The sequence below is a fragment of the Fundulus heteroclitus genome, chromosome 19, assembly GCF_011125445.2.
Source record: "Fundulus heteroclitus isolate FHET01 chromosome 19, MU-UCD_Fhet_4.1, whole genome shotgun sequence".
Classification (NCBI taxonomy): domain Eukaryota; kingdom Metazoa; phylum Chordata; class Actinopteri; order Cyprinodontiformes; family Fundulidae; genus Fundulus; species Fundulus heteroclitus.
The window spans coordinates 17,641,030-17,661,931 of NC_046379.1; the positions used below are offsets into that span (position 1 = coordinate 17,641,030).

Sequence of the window (20,902 nt, forward strand, 5' to 3'; positions counted from 1 at the left end):
AGCTACGCGAGCCGGAGGGAAACAAGGACGACAGAAGGTTCCGCCGCCAGGAATAAAATAAATGAATAAACGAACGCGATCACACAAATAAGATTGTGTTGTAATATTAAGTAACAATATTATATAATAATAATAATAACAATAATAATAATAATAATAATAATAATAATATAATAATAATATGATTATAATAGTATAATAATCATATTATTATTATTATTTGATATTAAGTATCAACAAAAATGATTACATATTGTTACAAACAGAGGTGGGTAGTAACAGGTTAAAAAAAGTAAAAAACAAAGCAACTGGACTTGTTTTCCGTAGTTGAAGACAAGTCCAGTTGCTTTGTTTTTTTACTTTTTTTTTTGAATGACCATGACCTGGATGACTGAGAATCTTCACCAGCGTAGTAACTAGTTACATTTACTCAGTAACTTTTACTTGAAACTTTTTTAACAAAACATACTTTCAGGAGTAGTTTTACCGCGCTGTACTTTTTACTTTTACTTGAGCCATATTAGTACTCAAGTATCGCTACTCTTACTTGAGTAAAATTTCCAGCTACTCTACCTACTGTGAGTAATGTCATGAATCAAAGAACAGACTTGTTTTAACAAAAAAATGCACAAGAGACAAAAACCTGGAGTTTATGTTAACGTGAGACTTCTTATTTGGATTCAAGGTTTGTCATTTTAATGTTATTTTTTTATCTGCTGAGCTCACTGAGCCATTTGGAGGTCAAATAAATGAACAGTAAACAGTGGATATTATCATTGGAAGTACTTTGCACTGTTCTAACATACTGTATATACATTAACTGCTGTAAGTATTGCTTTCAAGTTTAATGCTGAAAAGATTACTTAGAAAAGTGTTTCTTTTGTCTTTAGTGTATCTTCTGTTTTTAAAATATCAGCATTTGCACATAACCTTATGTTTGTCTGTCCAATTACATAATCTATAAATATTAAATCATCAGTTGTTATGATTAGTTTCTCAGTACTTGAATAGACTTCTCGCTGAATACTTTTTCATTATTTAATTTCTTGGCTGACAACTTTTTACTTTTACTTGGGTAATAATAAGTTGAAGAAAATGTTTGGATACTCCACCCACCTCTGCTTACATACATGAATGAAATAGAGTCTTCTTCTCTAGTTTTCTTCTGCTTTCATCTAAATTATACGTTTAGGTTCACCGTTTTGCTTGAAGACGAAGCTCCTCCCTGGTTTCAAGTCTTTTGCTAGACTCTTGGCAGGTTTATCTTCAAGGATTTCTCTGTATTTAGATCCAATCATCTTCTCATCAACTCAAACCAGTGGCTGATAAAAAAAAGCAAGCCCACAGCATGATTCTGCCACTACCATATTTCACAGTGGGAATGGCGTGTTGACAGTGACGTACATGGTTAGATTTCCACCACACATATCATGTCATACTCAGGCCAAAACACATTTTCTTCATCTCACCAGAACAGTCTTCCACGTTTGCTGACACGTAGCTTTTGGTGGACGTCGCTTCTAACTTTCTTCTCGTCTAAAGACCTGTATGCACTCCACAAACTCAAGAAATAATTATATCTCTCAGGGTTGTGAGAACAAAATGTTATCATTCTGTTCTTGCAGGGAACGGAGGGATTTATGAGGACCTGACAGTATTTCTGTACTCGAGCTCATGTGAAGTATGAAACGTTACCTCGACAAAAAGAACACAGTTCTCTGTTCAGACTGAGTACATGCAGGCATTAAGTCGCCCGGTCAACAGATAGTCAACGCGGAGCCGTGGAACCCTGCAGCTCCTCCTGAGCTACCGTGGGGTGGAATGAACAGTGCTCTGTTCACAGCTTGTGTCATGGTTTTGGGTTTATTTCTGGACTTTTTATTGTTACATTCCTCTCTACCACCAGCCACTATCCTATCAGCTCAGTCCACTCCTCGGTCACCAGCCAATCAGCTCGGTCACATCTTACCACTCTGCACCGGATCAGCTGCCATCAGATTATACAATGCTGCAAAATAACTGCAACTGTAATAACCAACATGCAATAACTAATGTGCAATTCTATTTAACACATTGTGCAATAATCCTGAAAGAAGTGACTTCTGCTGCTACTACACCCGAATATATGTCAATACACACGCGTATAAGTCACTGTGAATGTACATAAGACATCCTCTGCCTTATTTCTTTTTGTATTTTCTTTTTCTTACCTAATCCTTTTGATCCATGCTATAACGAGGACACACTGTGTATATGCAGGACTGTCTCAGAAAATTAGAATATTGTGATAAAGTTCTTTATTTTCTGTAATGCAATTAAAAACCATGAAATGTCATACATTCTGGATTCATTACAAATCAACTGAAATATTCCAAGCCTTTTATTGTTTTAATATCGCTGATTATGGCTTACAGCTGAAGAAAACTCAAAAATCCTATCTCAAAATATTAGAATATTTCCTCAGACCAAGTAAAAAAAAAAATTATAACAGCAAAACAAAATCAAACATTTGAAAATGTCCATTAATGCACTCAGTACTTGGTTGGGAATATTTTTGCACAGATTACTGCATCAATGCGGCGTGGCATGGAGGCAATCAGCCTGTGGCATTGCTGAGGTGTTATGGATGCCCAGGATGCTTCAATAGCGGCCTTTAGCTCATTTGCATTGTTGGGTCTGGTGTCTTTCAGCTTCTTCTTCACAATACCCCACAAATTCTCTATGGGGTTCAGGTCAGGGGAATTGGCAGGCCAATCAAGGACAGTAATGCCATGGTCAGTACACCAATTACTGTGAGAATCTTATGTCGTCTCCTAACCACTACTATACTTGTGATTTAGTTTACTGAACCAAGCTGAGTGTTTTTCAAGGCTCAGGAAACCCTGCAGTGTTTCCAGTTAATTAGACGATTCAAGTGATTAGTTGAATAGCCTACTAGTATACTTTTTCACGATATTCTAATATTTTGAGATAGGATATTTGGGTTTCTTAAGATGTAAGCCATAATCAGCGATATTAAAACAATAAAAGGCTTGCGATATTTCAGTTGATTTGTAATGAATCCCGAATGTATGACATTTCATGTTTTTTAATTGCATTACAGAAAATAAAGAACTTTATCACAATATTCTAATTTTCTGAGACAGTCCTGTATATATGATGCACCTTGTCCTACTTGACACCTTCTTCCTATGATTACTGAGCCGATGTTACATGTGAATTTCTCCAATGTGAGATCAATAAAGCCTATCTTATCTTATCTATCTGTGAGTCCAGTTCAACCTGGTTCTACTTACCTGCCTCATCTGCCACTTCTCATCTCCTGCAATAAACCTTTTTAAAACGAAGCTCTGTGTCCGGCTTCAAGGGTGAGCTGGATTCATTCAGATTAAGTCACACAAACATGGCCTCTATTTAGTGTTCAGGCGAGTTTGACCACCTGTTTTATTTAGAGGTAGAGTGGAATGCAGGCATATACAGAAAAGAAGAAGTAACCACACAAAAAAAAGATTTAAAATTCACCATTTTATTATGATAATGTTATTTGATATGTCAAATTACAAGTGTATGATGTAACATAAAAACAGTTACAAACATATGTATGCATATTTACATTATATATTTATGAAAAAGTAACAAGCTACATCTGTATAAAGAAAATACAACTATGACATGAGTTATTGGTTCTCTAAATTTTACATCAGATACTTGGTATTCTCAAACCATGACAATACCTAGACGCGTCGAAACCAATTAAACCCGGATGAGTGACGTTAAACCGTAAGATGGAAAACTAGGATGGACGTGAGGCACTTTTTTTTTCTTTTGAGGTTGTCAGGATGCGAAAGCCAATGGCACTAGGAAACTCAAAAGGAAACACAAATGCTTGGAAAATATGCGGAGAGAAAGAACCGAAGGGGGGAGAGAAAAAAACAAACAGGCAGTGTTAACAGAATCGTTAAGAGTAGTACCATTTATACTGCAAGTTTAAAAACAAAAACAACAAAAAAAAAAAAACACAAATGTCTTCCACTATTTAGAACTAATCACAAATGTTACATCAAGCCGCTGTAAGATGAAAAGGAAAAAAAAAAAAAAGAAAAAAAAAGAAAAAGCTTACACGTATCATCAGTGCACCAAAGCGTCGGAGAATTGAAACAGAACCACTCCACTGCTGTGAAAAGTAATCTTTTTTTCTATTTTCTTTAAACAATACACTGAAGAGAAAACAGGTTTATATAGCTTCTTTCTTTTTTTTTTTTTCTTTTTTAAATCTACACAATGTCAAGAATGTACACCTGTATGCATTCCCAAAGATATGCACAATTTCCAAGATCGAAGGAGGATAGAAGACTAGCAGCAAAGTGGTTAAAACTGAAGTCTTTATATAATGCAGGTCAAAAAAACAAAAAAAACAAAAAACAAAATTAATATATATATATAAATATATATTAAAGCGGACAGACACATGTTGCATATATATATATATATATACAGTACAAGACAGGAAGTTGCACTGCGCTGGTTAATGCAGAATGAGAAGGGTTATTTCAGCATTCTCTACACTTTTTGTATAAACGCACGTCCTTTTTTTTTTTTTTTTTTTTGGGAAACCTTTTTGTATTTTTAAATTTTTGCTTCTCAGCCAGCAAGTTTTAATCAGGTGCATCAAACCTCGGTAACGCGGGGCGACCCGATAAACGACGGGAGAATAATGACAAGCAACCAAACGTTTGGTTGAACACACCAACCCCTTCTGCGCGCGCACACACACACACACACACACACACACACACACACACACATATACACAGACACACACACACACACACATATACACAGACACACACACACACACACGTCACCCAGAGCACAATCAGACGTTGGGGAAAAAAAAAAAAAAGACGGCTGTTTATGCTGTTGGAGAGTTAGGCTTAACAGTCGTTCATAGCTGATTTCTCTGTCAACACAATAAAATTAGTGATTGTATCTAGCAGCTTTACACGTGTATTTATATATATATATATATATTTATATTTATATTTCTATGGCAAACTTCAGAAACAAGTGGACCCCCCACTACCGTACCGTGTTAGCGCTAGCCTTTCCTTCCTACAGTACAAAAACTAGAGAAAGACTCTATTAGAAGCTCAATAGTCATATCCATCACGAAGCCCTCTACTTTTCAATGTGAAATAATACTAAAAGGTGATCTATGTACAACCTGCTGTCATTAGAAGCTACGGTATAGGCTGACAGCCACGATAAATACAACTATCGTTAGAAACTCCGAAGAACAGAAGCTGGGATTATTGTCAGTACTTAAATATAGTGTTACGTATTTACAGGCGTCTGGTTTGGTACCCGGGGGGGGGGGGGGTCGGCCCACTAACCCACGTAGCGTTGAAGTGTCCCCCGTCCCGTCACGGTACCCTGGTCTGCGGGAGAGGACGGGGTGGTCCCCCCCCCCGTGTTGGAGTTTGCATAGAAAGTAAAGGGAGCACTGGAGGGGCGGACGTTCCTCCTGAGGAGGCTTTGTTTGGAGGTGAAAGGATATCTGGATTGTTCGCCGGTATTCTAGAAAAACAAAAACATTGGAAGGAAAAAAATAAAAAAGGTAACGGTAATGAAAAAACTGAATCTTTGTTTTAACCAATCTGATCCCTAAATGTTACATCCTTGTTATCCTGCGGGCGGAAACGAGGCTCCACCGTCGCATAGAGGGCAGAAAATAAATATTGCAGTGCTCCTCTGTTGGGTTTGGGTCGGCTGTGGTGTTTTTTTTTTTTTACGGATGGGTCCCATCAGGCCCAGTGAATGAGAGCGGGGCGCTGAGGGGGGAAAACGCTAACGTTCGGAAAGGACAGAACACAAAAACGGACTCAAAGGACAGACAGAGATTTGGAGGCGGTGCTGCAACCAAAGCTTGGAGAGCGGCGCTTTAAGGGGTCCGATCCGTTGAGCCGACCTGTTCCAATGGTTCCTCAATCCCGAATTTAAGTGCCTCGTGGTTCAAATCGAGGAGCTCCGACTCCTTTGTTCGGTCACACCGCAGTTAAAAACTTGCTGGTTGAGCAACATTTCAACCTTTAACTTAACAATAATCACACACGTGAGCAAGAAGATAAGAAGTGACACGAATAATAATAATAATAATAATAATAATAATAAAAAAAAAATGTACAAATTCTCTACAGCTGTAAATACAAGAGGTAAAACACGTCTATGGAGTAGATCCTAATGGGGAAATGAAACGGGTCGGCGGGGTTCTGGCGGGCCTCCTTTGAGGTGGAGCCTGGAAAAGCCGTTTCAGGGACCTCAGCCCGTTTTGTCGTGGAAATAATCGCCTAAATGCAGAATGCAATCAAATGACATAAATAACCTCAGCTCAAGGAAGTCCGTACCGACAGGATGGAGCTTCGGCTTTTTGATTTGTGGCCGTGCAAACTTGAAAGTTGCACTAAAAAGGGGGGTGGGGTGGGGGGGGATGAATTTTTGGAGGTTACCTTTACTTTGAGGGGGATAAATACTATTTAGTGCACTTTTTGCTGGCTAGTAATTACATTGTCTGCAAATCCTTGAACCGTGAAGGAAAAGGCCACTGTTACCCCACTGCAAATCCACAAGAAGCGAGAGCGCGTCCCTTTTAGCACACTCAGACAGCGAGCACTCGTGTTTTGTCCTCGACGTGAAACAGTTTAAGCCGTCGCTGTCTGTACAAAATACGTTTTTTTCCTTCATCGAGTCGCACGTTGTGGCCCCGACTCAACTTTTGAGGGTGAATGTGAAAGAGCTGTGTGTGTGTGTGTGTTAACATCTCAGAGTCTGTTGATCATGATGTCTCTTCCTCCTCCTCCTCCTCCTCCTCCTCCTCCTCCCCGCCTCGGCTTTAAGCTCCTGTACCCAACTCGTTGCCTCAGAGCTCCCACAAAGCATCATGGTTTGTCCTCCGCTGCTGCTTGTCGGCGACAAACACAAACTGAAATCTCCAAAAGCCCTCAGAGCTGGGGGTGGTGGTGGGGGGGGGATCAACAACGCGTCGCCCCCCCCCTCCTTCTGAGAGAGGAATGAAAAAAGGATGCCGGCTAGTAATTTTCCGCTTGTATCTGCTGCCTTTTTAAGCTAGCTTTGAAGGGTGTCCCAAGAGTCGGTGGTAGAGGGAGCGGGGCCCGCCGGCTCACCCCGCCGCCTTGTGCTTGCCCCCGCAGCAGTGGCAGGCCTCGCCGCAGTGGTGGCAGGCGCGCAGCGGCAGGTAGCAGCACATGCAGGGCGCGATGAAGGAGAGCGCCAGCAGGGCCAGCCAGCGCAGGCAGAACTGCTCGTCGGACGTGTCGCACGAGCAGGGGTCCGAGAAGTCCCCCTCCGAGTCGGACATACAGTGGTACAGCATGCTCTCGGCGCACAGCATGCAGCTGACCTTGTAGATGCACTGCTTGATGGGGTCGGGCGCGTCCTGGCACTGCCCCCGCCAGTTGTCCTCGTGGTTGAACATCTCCCGGCAGTAGATGCAGCGCGAGCGCTCGCCGTCCTCGCGCCGCCGCCGGCCCTTCGGCTTAGGAAGGGGCGAGGGCTGAGTCTTGATGGCGGGGTCCTTGCCCAGCCCCAGACCGAAGCCCGATCCGAGGCCCATGCCGGGACCGGAGAGGCAGTCGCCGCCGGGGCCGTCGAAGAAATACTCGCACTTCTTGCTGTCCAGTTTGTGAAAGTGGCCGGGGAAGTCCAGGTCCTCGCGGTCGGCGTCGTGCGGGCTCATGACCGGGTGGCGGTAGTCCTCGTAGCCGCGGATCAGGACCTCCGTACGCGGGTTGATGCGCTCCACCTTCTCTTCGTCCACGCGAAAAGCGACCCGGCGAGCCGGCTTCCAGGAGACCGTCGGCAGAGAGAAAAGTTAAGAGTTATTTAGTTATAGTTAGTGGAAAAACAGGATCAACACATATGAGGAAGCACGATAAAATCATGACCCTGGTAGAACAAATCGTTTTAGACTTGTTCAGTAAAAAGGGTCGGAAAGCAAAGAGTAAACGCAAAACGGGTTCTCAAATAACAATTTAGCTAAATAGGCGAAAGAATCAGTTGAGCTTCAGCATCACTTTCCACATCTGGTCCTGATTCCTACCGAACCCGTAGAATCAAGAAATCCCTTATAAAGAGGAACTGGTCTGACTCAGGGGCGTTTCTAGACCAAATTTACCAGGGGGGCACTGAACAAAAAAATAAATAAATAAATAAAATGGCAATATTTAACTGTATAATAATATTAAGTGAGCCACTTGTGGCTCTGGAACTGCAGGTTTCAGACCCCCGATCTAGTAGTTGAAAACTTTGCCCCCTGCTGAATACGGCTAAAGCTAAACTAAAACATCTTAAGTTTTAATATTCTTTTTAGATTAAAGCTGTATAGGTAAAAAATAATATTGGTCAAAGTGACCAATCAGTTATGGTTTCTTTGCCATTGCAAATAATTATGAGAAGTTTATTTAACATCATGCTTTTAGTACAGGGGCATGGGCCCCTGTTGGCCCCTGTCTAGAACCGCCCCTGGTCTGACTACATGAGATTTATGGCCAGATGAGAAATAAAGCCACTGACATCTATCTGTCTGAGAACGGCTGCAAAGCTTTGGGACTCCAGCGAATCACAGAGAGAGGTGTCCTCCATGTGCACAAGAATAGGACAGGGGGTGGGTGGGGGGACGTCCAGCCATCAGTTTGTGACCCTAAGCTCAAGCCCACTTGTTCTGTATCTAAAACACACCAGCAAATCCAAAACTGAAAGGCTAAAAAAACAAAAAAATCATGCTTTTGGAATGGCCTAGTCAAAGTCTGTACTTAAGCCTAATTAAGGTTGGGCAGGTGTGACCATTAACAAGCTGGAAAGCCCTCCAAAGTGGCTGATTTAAAATTTTTCTGCAAGGAGCGCCCCCCAACTTCCTCCACAGCGACGTAAAAAAAGCTCATTTCTACCTCTCAAAGATGCTCAACGACATAAACTGAAACATCTAAAGTGTGGCAGAATACAAAAACAGGAGAAACCTGTAGGGGGGTTTCTGGCTACAACACGCGGGACTCTAATCTAACAGGCAGATTTCTGTAGCCTTCGTGAGAGGCTCACCTGGGGAGGCAGGTACCGGCGGTTGTCATCGAATGGCTGTGGGGGGACGTAGCAGCTCCTGAAATGATCGCCGGAGACGACGTTGCTCAGAGAGGAGAAGGGCTCTTTGATTGGGGTGCAGATGGAGGGAGGCTCGTCACACACCTGGAGACAGAAACGCCCGGTTAGACAATTCAGCATCAATAGGAAAACGTGTGAAGGAAACTAAACAGCATCCCGACCGTTGTAGGGCAGCCTCTGGGTACAGTGTCGCATATACCCAGAACTAAACAAGGAGAAGCAGCATTTAGTTCCTATGCTCCACTTATCTGGAACAAACTTCCAGAAAACTGTAAAAGTGCGGAAAGCCTGAGTTCCTTTAAATCAGGGGTGTCAAACTAATTTCTATATGAGGCCACTTTGGCATCATGAAGTCATTAAAAGGGCCGCTTGCATGTGTAGAGACGATACTTTTCATTTCATAATTTCATTCCAGTTCACAGAGTAGTATAAAAAATGCACAGTAACATAAAAGTAGCACCCTTAGGCCCAGTTTATACAGTTTATCTGCAAAATAAGTTGATATTGGGGTGAGTTACACTTACAGGAGGCACAGTTTTAGCCACTTTATAGACTTTAAAAGTATATATCCTTTTTTTTTTGGCTCTCGAGGGCCGGATAATTTACCTTGACGGGTCAGATTTGGCCCACGGGCCTTGAGTTTGACACCTGTGCTTTAAATCAAGATTAAAAACACATTTGTTTAGGATTGCCTTCAACTGTTCTAGTTAACTGAATCACCACTTTTTTGTTCTATTTTCTATCTACATTTTATTCTTACTTGCTTTTATTCTGTTTTAATTTGCTATATTTTAATCATGTAAAGCACTTTGCATTGTCCCTGTACTGAATTGTGCTATATAAATAAATTTGCCTTGCCTTGCCTTGCCTTGCATGATCTCAGCAGTCAAACTATACATTTGGGAATCTCCAAAGATAACTGTTAGACAACTGCAGCCAATTTTCTCTTATTTATCCAGACTTGAGAAATGTTCAAACCACATCCCCTCTTTTTGGAGACTCTTCATGACGGCTGTGTTATGTACAGTAGAGGATGTATGGTGCTGAGGGCCGGTTTCCTCTTTCATGCGTCATTAACTGCTTGAGATACAAGTATAAGGAGATTTTTGACACTTTTTTTTTTTGGTGTCCTCTCTGCAGGATAACGATCCAAAGCACTGTTCAAGCAAAGAATCAATCTCCATCCATGACCTGAAAAAATGGCTTGAAATTAAAGGTTTTGTGGGAACCTGTGCTTCTGTTTCAGACACCAACAGACCAAGGGAGCCAGCAAACGGCATTAAAAGCTAAAAAGCACATTGGATCTATAAAAAGACATCAACCTATAGGCTCTGCTAGATAACAAAGAGCAAATCCTGCTTCCCAAACATTTGACATTCTCAAATTCTTACATTATCATTTCACTTTCAGAGGCGCTAATGGTCACTTTTCATAACCAAAACAGGCTTTGACTCAAGATGCGTAGGCTCTGTGGAGAGTATGTGTGTGTGTGTGTGTGTGTGTATAAAAGTGTTCCACTTTAACCACCAGGGGGCATCCTGCACCCACGCTGCAACAAATGACTGTGCTGTGTGGTGATGACTCAAGGCCCTTCTGTTACAAGAACTCAAAGTTCCCATTAGGCTTGCATGTGTTCCCACACACACACACACACACACACACACACACACACACACACACACGGCTCTTGAAAGGCATGAAGCCAGAGAGGAAAGCAAATTTTGCTTTTACCTTGCGCTGATTGATCTCATGAGGAAAACTCACTGCTGAAAATTAGGAAGCAGGTCTACAAATAGCATTTCAGGCTTGGTGAGACAGGAGCGTTTTGGCCGCTCTGATGGGGCGAGCGAGAGGAAAAGGGATTCGGCCGTTTCAGCACGAAGCATCCCTATCCTTTGCATCACCGGCGGCGCATGCGGCCGTCCTGCCCGCTCTGGCTGAGGTGCAACACATGCCGAGGCATCCTCACACAACTTTGATCCAACCTCATCCACAAACATTACGCACACCAGCTTGAAGTCCCTGTTTTCCCACACACACACATCCCGACCTCACAAGGCAAGGTTAGTCCTACTCTCTCTCCTCCCTCCCTGCGTGTGGAGGAGGCTGCTGGCTCTGGTTAGTCAGAGCCGTGTGTAAAGTAGCCCACGCCGGTGCTTTAACGCACAGCGGAAATCTGGTTTGCTCCTAGCTGCTGCTACAGTAATTACTGTCCTGTGGTTGCTAAGAGATGCTTCCTTTAACTCCCCCCCCCTCCCTCGCTTCTCCCCACCCTCTCCAGACTGCTAGCACATGGCGCGCTTTCCTTGCCTTCGAAACGCACCGAAGAACGCAAGATATATATCTGTATATACACGTCCGCCGGCCGTGTCTGCATGGGAATGCGAGGAAGAGGAGACGGAGGACGACGGGAGAGGAGAAAGAACAGAGCAGGGAAAAAATGAGCTGGGGGCCGCGCGCGCGTTTCTGTGCGCGCTTCTGTTTGTTGGAGCCGGGGAAACGGAGAGAGCACGAGAGGCCAGGAGTCTGCAGAGGGAATGTCATAAACTAGCTCCAGCTGGGGGAAAAGCAGCACAAGAGCCTGAAAAGCCGACTGACAGCTGTGTGTGTGTGAGAGAGGGGAGAGAGAGAGAGAGAGAGAGAGAGAGAGGAACGAGCAAGGAGTGGTGGAGGCAGTGTGTGTGTGGGGGGGTGAAATGGGAAACAGACTTGGGCTTCCTTTTAAAGCGCTGGCCTAAGCCCCGCCATTCAAAGGCATGCGTGGGGGCCAATCTGAGGCTGATCTGACCCTGGAGAAGTGGCTGGCTGCTGAGGGGGGAGGAGGAGGAGGAGGAGGAGGAGGAGGAGGAGGAGGAGGAGGAGGAAGCCAGGGGGCAACAAAGCAACGCACCGACATCAGGGACACTTCCTCCCCTCACAGGCACAGGGGTTCAGGACCGGGAGGCCTGTGGAAGATTGTCGGCACACTGGAACGCTTACAGGTTCTCTGCAGCGCAGCCATAGAGTTATGATTAACAGACCTCTGGGGGGGGGGGGGGGGGGGGGGGGGTTGTTCTGGAGAGTAAAGAACCAAGTTCTACGCCTCAAAAACTGGTTTCAGAGGCGCTAGGAGTGTTCTTGTTGACAAGAACCAAGAATCATTTATGCCAGACCGCAAAAAAAAGAACCCCCATTAAGCACAGACTGCTCTGCCTTATTAAAGGACGCTTTAGTGTTTATGTCATATTGAAGCAGCAATAGAAATTGTGAAGGTAGCTAATAAGTTCGTACTTAAGGCGCGTCAAAGTGACTTTGTGTCTGACCGTCTTGTGACTTTCTGTCACTAAAAAGGCGTCGTCGGTCCGATTCCACTTGGTGAATGGCGTCGGTGTAGCCTGACATGGTCATACTCAATTCTAGTCAGAATGCGGTACCGCGCACGTGACGTCACCGACTCAAGAGCAACGCCCCTTTTGCCGCTTAGGTAGGGCATACAGGTAGAGAACGCCCGTAGCAACCAGTTATTACACGCGCAACAGAACCAGCGATATGACTGACTTTACAGCCGTTAAACTTTCCCAAGACGATGTCCCAGGCACACGGATTACTGGTCGCACTGTGGAAGAACACACCAACCTTCAGCTCAAACGATGGCTTGAGGTTCGCGGCGATCATGGCAGCGTCGGCCGTTTTTTTGTTTGTAATCACCGTTCAGGGATCGGTATATGTTTAATGTTTGTCTCATTTGAAATGTTTTTGAGTAAGCTATCATGGTAGCAGGCTATCATGTTAGCGCCTGCTACCATGATAGCCTATATGCTGTCATGGTAGCAGGCGCTACTTTATTAACATGTCGGCCACCAAAATACTCTTACCTTGACTTGATGTCGCTGGAATTGGGTCAGGATGTTCTTCGGTTGTGCCCTTTCCTCCGACAAAATGCTTGCTACATATGTACTTGAATTTGGTAACTTTTTCCAGGTTGAACTGTTGTGTAGGCTGACCGCACCGGTGTACCCAGCGCACACATTTCTCCTTGGCAGTCTTGAAGAAAACATCCTTCATATGCGGCCGATCAGCGTAACTCGAGTCGCTGTTGCACGTTCCATAGCAACAATGTTTAAAAAACTATGGTTTTAGATTTGGAAAAAGCAGTCGTTTACCGAGTAAAACCTAGGCTAACGCACGTCTCTTTTACAGCGAAACAGCGGCGGACTATGCAAGCTTGCCCCACTGCGTACCACAAGATGTGACGTCATCGTGACGTTACGTTTCTAAAAATAGCTCGCTCGCGGTACACCATTCTAGTCAGAATTTGAGTCTGATACTGCTCCGTAGAGCTGTGATTATGGGGCGTGTTTCGAACGAACCAGGAAAAAAAAAATTCCTCTGCACTCAATCGGATAGACCTACAAGCAATAAGAGCAACGGAGTGTGTGACGTATGTTAAGCGACGCATAGTTGTTGTCAACGGAACTCAACGGTTAGCCTAGCATAAGAAGATGAGCGTTAACCATTTTTGCCGGTGTTGCAAAAAGAATGTAAGGATCCAAGGAGTCCTTCAACACACGAACCTGTTGATATCTTCTAGAACAGACCTAATAGCAGAATCTACACACCTCAACTCTCCAGCGGCAGCCATCGTTGTTGTAAACGAATTCAACCCAAGCGCGCTTTGGTGACGTGGTTGATCACATTACTGTTGATCACCTGTCCATCATCGTATAAAGCCCGCCCTGACAATCTGATTGGCCCGCCAGATATTGGGCGAGCATACTCGCGCTACTATTGAGCAATGCCAGACCGAACTTCCCGACCTAAAACATTGTGGGCGGGACTAAGTCCGGATTGGCACCCAGGCTAGCGTCGGTGTAGAAACAAGACGGATTTGCTCCTAGATCGGCCGTCATGTCTCAGTAGGAAATGTCGGGTTGGGGCCACAGATCCAGCCACCGCAGTCCGGTGCTGCTGCAGCCGGTGCTTCGGTTTAAGCAATAACGCTAATTCCCTTCTTAAATAGGAAAATACTAAGAATTGTCCCATAAGATGCATAAATCAGGTATTTCAGGTTTTTCAACAGATGCATTTGCAGACGAGGTGTAACGTTAAGACATGAAGGCGGAGCTCGTCACAGATCTGCTGCTTGACGTGACCTTTTTGGCAGATATTTTAGGAAATGGAGGAAGGGGAAGACGCGCGTTCGTTACGCGTTTTATGTAAACGTTTAGAGCGGTGGAGGTCAGGTCGCCATGGTCCCGTAATAATAACGGGGGAGAAAACTCTAAGCCTTACAGAGGAGCGACCAGGAGACGGCTAACCGGATTACAGAAAGCGTCTCTTTTTGTGTGCGTACCTTTTCTCATATTTTGACACGAAACATGTTGGACCTAGAAAACAGCTGGCGGCCTGTTGGGAAGACTTTTGTACAAGGTTTCAATATTTAAACTCTAGAAATAACAGAGTGGGCGCAGTTCCAGTTAGCCAAGTTCAATACGTTAAGAGAAAAGTAAAAAACAACAACATTATAACCCATATATGTATTGCCCTTTTTTAAACGAGAACAGCACAGTTGCAGTTTATGAGCCGTTTCTTGCAACGTCTCTTAATCTCTAATATATCGATAGTGTAAGGTAACAGGGAAAGGCTTCAACGGCATGTTGGCGGCTAAGTAAGCTGTGGCTACTGTGTATAGGACCACTGCAGATGTAGGGTTTGACATCTACGTGTGCTGAGGTTAAGCTACCAGAACGGATCAAAGGACGATGGAAGTTAGATGACGGATGTGAACAAAACGAGGACGATTGCTACTTGATGCTGCGGGTCTCACCGGCACTCACAACAAGGTTCCCATCCCTGCGATTCTTCACGACGAGGAAGTTCCCATCGCTATCCCCACCGATGCCTGAGCTTTGCCCGCCTTACGTTCTAAAACGCCACTAAAGCCGAAATGAGACGCCGACGCACGTAAATGTCATCCGCTTTGTTTTGAGAGCTCACGTGCATAAACGTGCGCTCTGCATGCAACCAGGGATGAAACGCGCCGGCAACAACTCCAAGGAAACACTCCCTGTCTGGACGCTCGTACGGATCCAGTCGCTTTAAAAAGCCTCGTTTTGTCGTGACCACACTGCAAAAACAGAACTTAAAATAAGTTAAATGTTCTTAAAATTAGTGTATTTGTCCTTGATTTGAGCAGGTAAATAAGATGATTTGCCATTGGAATAAGATTTTTGCACTTGAAAATAGGAACAACTCATCTCCATCGTGTTATTTCAAGTGCAGGATGTCTAATTATCTTATTTAAAGGGTCAACATACTCATTCCACTGGCAGATAATCTTATTCACCCGCTCAAAGCAAGGACAAATACACTAACTTTAAGAACATTTTACTTATTTTTAGATCCATTTTTCCAGTGCACGGGCCGCAGCCTCACTCTCCATAAATACAAACATTTGGACTTTTTTATTCATATTCTCCATATTCTCTTTTTGTCTTTTTGTCTCTGATCGCCACCCACAGACTCGAAGCTGACAGCCAACCCCAAGGATCCCAGAATGCAACGCGGCGTGTGACGTCTGTGTCCATTCCCTAACTTTGACCATCCATAGCAGAAATACTCACCTTCATTTTTTTGTGTGTGACAGAGGCCGTAATCGTCAACGGACAAACAAACTGAGCACAGAAGCGATAAGAGAAAACTTCCTGATGGAGCCAAACTCCATGTGGAAGTTTTCCTGCGCTGTTAGAAAGGGGGGAAAAAAACGACACCTGACCGAACGGGCAGGAGGTTTAACCACTATATGGGTGAAATATGTAACATGTGCATTCTGTCTGTGCGATTATGTGTGTGTGTGTTGTGATTTCTTTTTTGAGAGAGGAAGAGTGTGGTAAGCTTGTGAAGGGCATGCATGTGGGTGCTTGGCCTCAGTGGGCAGGATGTGGGTGGAAGGGACCATCTTCAATACATTTCCAAGCACACATGTGGAACAATGCAAGCCTATGAGGATGTCCTATCCATGTTAAACTCTACTTATTAAAAGAGATATTTGAAGCTAATAATAAAGAAAAAGGAAACAAAAAGGGCCTGACGGTGACATCAGCTAATGAGCCACTGCATTGTGTTTCAAAGCGAGGTCAGAGCTCCTCTGGACTCCTGAGCTGCCGATAAAGACAAAGAAAGAGACGAGAGCGAGGAAGTGATGGCGGCAGCGGCATCACTTGAAACTGCAGAGAGTCACGCCCTGTTGGACGGTGGCGTCCGCCGGCTCTCTGGATGCAGAGCTCGCCTCGGGTTCACTTCTCTTTCTCTGTAGCCCAGGACTCCCACCGCAACATTCGGATGCCAAATCACCATGGTGACACCCTCGGTGGCTCACTGAACCCCATGAACACCCCCCCCCCCCCCTCCAATTCTACCAGTTTCTAAATGCAACCCCCCCCCGCTGCCTGGCAACAGTGGTGCCATTGGATTTCCTGTATGTTCGTGCGGATTCCTTAAAGAGGAACTTTACCACAAGAGCAGAAACAAGGCGTTACATCTTATCTTCGCTCTCCTGCTCCGTTTTATGAAAACTTTCCAACGGCAGGCAGATTCAGGGCTAATGGCAACCTTCTAATGGTGGGGTGGACTGCCACCAACACTCATTTTAAAGGATATCACAGCAAGTTTTAAAAACGTCAACAGTAGGAGCTGGCGGTGGGACTTCTTTAAATCATCGCAGGTAGACACAAAGACATTCACAAGCTAAATACCTTTTTCGGGTATTTACGGCGCTTTGCAGAAGTGTGGAGCTTTTTCACCATTTTGTCACATTGCAACAGAAAACTTCAGTGCAGTTTATGAAGATTTTACGCGATAAACTAACACAAAGTACCGCTGCTACACTGCAAAAACGGACCTAAAAATAAGTAAAATGTTCTTAAAGTTAGTATTGTTATCCTAGATTTGAGCAATAAACAATATTATCTGCCAATGGAACGAGTATTTTTACCCCTAAAATAAGATAATTAGACATCCTTTCTCTTGAAATAAGAGATGAGTTGTTCCTATTTTAAGTGCAAAAATCTTTTTCCATTGGCAGATCATCTTATTTACCTGCTCAGATCAAGGACAGATGCACTCATTTTAAGAAAACTTTACTTATTTTTAGTTCCGTTTTTGCAGTGTAAGTGGCGTTACAGGGACACGTGGCTCCCAACTGTTTTTACAATTAGAAATAGACGTTTGAATTCAGTCCCAGTGATCCCTCTCAATAAAATCCAGTGGAACCGATTGCCAACGGTAGTCCTCTGATCAGTAAATATAATCCACAGGTGTGAACAACTACTTCTGCATCCTGAACACACCATCCCCATGGTGAAAAATGGTGGTGGCAGCATCAGACTGTGAGGTGCAGCTAAAAACAGGGGAAACCTGAAACAGATAACCTGTCAGGAGCTGCAAAAGGACCTAGGTTCACCTTCCAGGAACACAACTCTAAACAGACAGTGGATTGGTTTCAATGGAAGCATATTTAAACACCTAAAAAGATTTGAGTAACTGATGATCACAGATACTCTTCATCCAATCGGACTGAGCCTAAACTTTGTTACACAAAGAAGGCAACAGCACATGTGTCTATCACACCAAAGACATTCAGAATGACAGCGAAAGCTGGACGTGACCGCATCAACTCAAGAGAGCTGAATACAAATGCATGTCACGCCGTTCAGGCTCTTAATTTCTGTGTGGAAGTGCTTGGGTTGTAATATGACAGCATGAGAAAGAGAGGCCTGAATAGTTTTGCAAGTCATTGCAGGCTTATAAAAAAAAGGAAGCATTCATGGCGATGGGGGAAGATTTGCAATATATATGTTTCTATATTTATTATTTTATTAATTTATTTTTCACCTCATAAGCACAATAATAAGCAGAACAGGTGACAGCTTTGAATAAAATCTCTCTCTCTCTCTCTCTCTCTCTCTCTCTCTCTCTCTCTCTCTCTATATATATATATATATATATTATTATTATTATTATTGTTATTTTTCTTTTAAATCAAGTGTGTGTTGAGCGGCATGCTTGCTGCCTGTTTTTGCTAAAGCACAGCATTCAGAACCACTGGCATCGACAGTCAACATGCGGCCACATGACAGCGGCTGACCTGGTTTTTGCCTTGAAAAATAAAACTGTACCAAGGCGTCCTGGTTCTTTACATTTAAAGGTTGGTCACAAGGCATCACTCATGATGTACATGTTTGTGCTTTAAAGTTCTAAATCAAGCATTTAGATCTAGGAACTAGATTTAGATCTGGACAGGCCTAGTATTTATAAAAAAAGTGTTTATTCATTTTGAAGGTTCTTTAACTCACCGGTAGTCCATCCTCAGGAGTGTCCCCTTCACCAAACGGACTGCACGCTGGAAAAAAAGGAGGGGACAAGAAAAAAGGTTGGACTTGAGCAATTTTGTGTGTGTGTATATATATATATATATATATATATATATATATATATATATATATATATATATATATAGTTTTGAGTACTACTGTAGGCAAACTTATAGCTTAAAGTGTTTATTTCAAACTTCACCAGTAGAGGGCAGAAACTCAGACTACATCAGAACCCTGTCCCCCGGCCCACAACATTCATTTTCCTCCAACCAAAGCAGAAAATTTTTCAACTCTCGGCTTTAGTTTAGCTTTTGTTTCTCTGTTTCAACATTAATGACAAAGTCTACCCTGCTAAGCACGCCAAAGGTTTTACAACAACGGATCCTTGTCAGGCCACAAAAGGTCAAGGCTTCTGGTTTCCTTTGCCGTCATCTAATGGGGAAATGAAAGCTGCCTTGTGTTCGTCAAAAAATCTGCACGAGCCAGAATAATGTGACCCCAAAATGCTGTGAACCACTTTTAGATCCAAAACTGTTTCTTAGCTGATGCAAAGTTTTAGACATCATGTGAACTGTGCGACAAGTATCTGTATGGAAAAATAATAATAAATAAAAAACTTTCAGGAAGTAAAGGTTTGCTTAATTGCTCATACTTTGTAAAGAAAGGTGTGAGATTTTGTTTCAATAAATTTTTTATAATATAGAAGATGTGGCAGACTGTGGTAGTCTTGCCATTGACATACATACATATATATATGTATGTGTATATATATATATATATATATATATATATATATATACATATACATATATATGTATGTGTGTGTATATATGTGTGTGTATATATATATATATATATATATATATATATATATATATATATATATATATATATAAAATAGATATTAGATATTTTCAAGGAATATTTGTTTTCCCAAGTGAAACTGAGAGAAATTGTGATATTGTGAAATCGATAATATAAAGAATACATTTTTGGGGAAAGGTTCCTTCCTTTTTCTGCCCCAAATGTAACAATAGTCAATTTAGCCAAACACTTCAATTTTAGTTTCATCAGAACACAGGATATGTCTTAAGAAATCAACGTCTTCGTCCCGGGGATGTGCAAACTATGATGTGGGCTTTCATGCAGCCTGTGGACTTAACGCGTTCTCCCTCTCTGAGTGGCCGTTCAGCTCATGCCGGTGCTGAATTCACTTTCCTGTGGATAATGACAACCTTTTCCCAATTTCAGCCAGCATCCTCACGAGGTCTTAGACTTTGGTTCTGATGTTCCTCTCTGGGACACAGAACTCTAACCTAAATGTTACTGTGTTAATACGTGCAAACACGGCACCTTCTGCATCTGAAAACCCTTCTTTTCCATGTATATCCTGCCTGATTTCTTTAGATTTATCCATGCTATCTCAAAAGGAATAGGTTTGAGGCTTTGCCCTCAAATACATACACAGGTGTTCCCCGACTTTAACAAAATAGTGTCTATTAACCTATCAGAGTCTTACAAATCAATGACATCATACGGTCATACTGCACATAGCGGTCTTGGACCACGTGCGCTTCTGAAGTTGGAGAAAGAAAGAAAAAAGGTTCATTCTCACTGTTCTGGCATTTAGCAAGTACAAATCATTTTGGTAATTCTAACCGACCTAAAGCAGGTAAAGTTTAGTCAGATTTAATTCCAGAAAGTGAGAAAAGAAGTAGTTAATTTATAATGTATGTAAATATCTGGTTTCAACATTATATAGTCGAGTGTGCCTCAACACCATCATCAATCGTTTTATAAACAAACCGACAGTGTGAAGATAGGTATGACCACAACTTTACAAGTTTACTTTAATTCTGCCAGATTGATGCGTCCTATACCTAAAAACTTTCTGGAGCATCCACGTCGATAACCAAATAACTGTACTGCACTCATAAAGTTCACCAGTACAACAAGGGTTTCCCGTCAAAGGTCATTTATGGAGAATATTCAGCTGTTACAGTTTGTGAATACGCCCGCTTAAACGGAGCCTTTCCCTGCTACGCTGCCCGGTAAATGCTGCATTCATCTGTACCTTGGAAGTGGGAAGTTGGAACTCCAAATCACGTCAGTTTTGACCACAAGTCTGAATCTTTCTGTTTGCGGTGTAAATTGCTGTTAAAAAAAAACAAACAAAACAAAACAAAAAAAAAACTTGACTGAGTTACTGACCAGGAAAACTGACAGGAAAGCTGTGATCTCCCAGCTGGCAGTGAAAGCAGCATCATGACACCAATGCCCTTAGTGACTATGACACCTGCCTTTAAATAATGAATTTTTTAAAGAAAATAAACACTGAGCCATAATCAGGGCAGTGGTGCAGGAAAACCAGGGGAAAA

At 42.9% G+C, this 20,902-nt stretch overlaps 1 protein-coding gene across 1 annotated transcript in view; it reads right to left on the reverse strand.

Moving 5' to 3' along the window:
- Positions 1-5,829: 5,829 nt before the first annotated feature.
- Positions 5,830-20,902, reverse strand: part of spred1 (sprouty related EVH1 domain containing 1) — a 46,706-nt gene continuing 31,633 nt past the window's right edge. The window contains exons 5-7 of the mRNA XM_021315925.2: positions 18,504-18,550; positions 9,112-9,255; positions 5,830-7,858 (exon numbers count right to left, since the gene is read on the reverse strand). Coding sequence (XP_021171600.2) covers positions 7,178-7,858; positions 9,112-9,255; positions 18,504-18,550 — 872 coding nt within the window. The 3' untranslated portion in view covers positions 5,830-7,177. The remainder of the gene's footprint in view (positions 7,859-9,111; positions 9,256-18,503; positions 18,551-20,902) is intronic.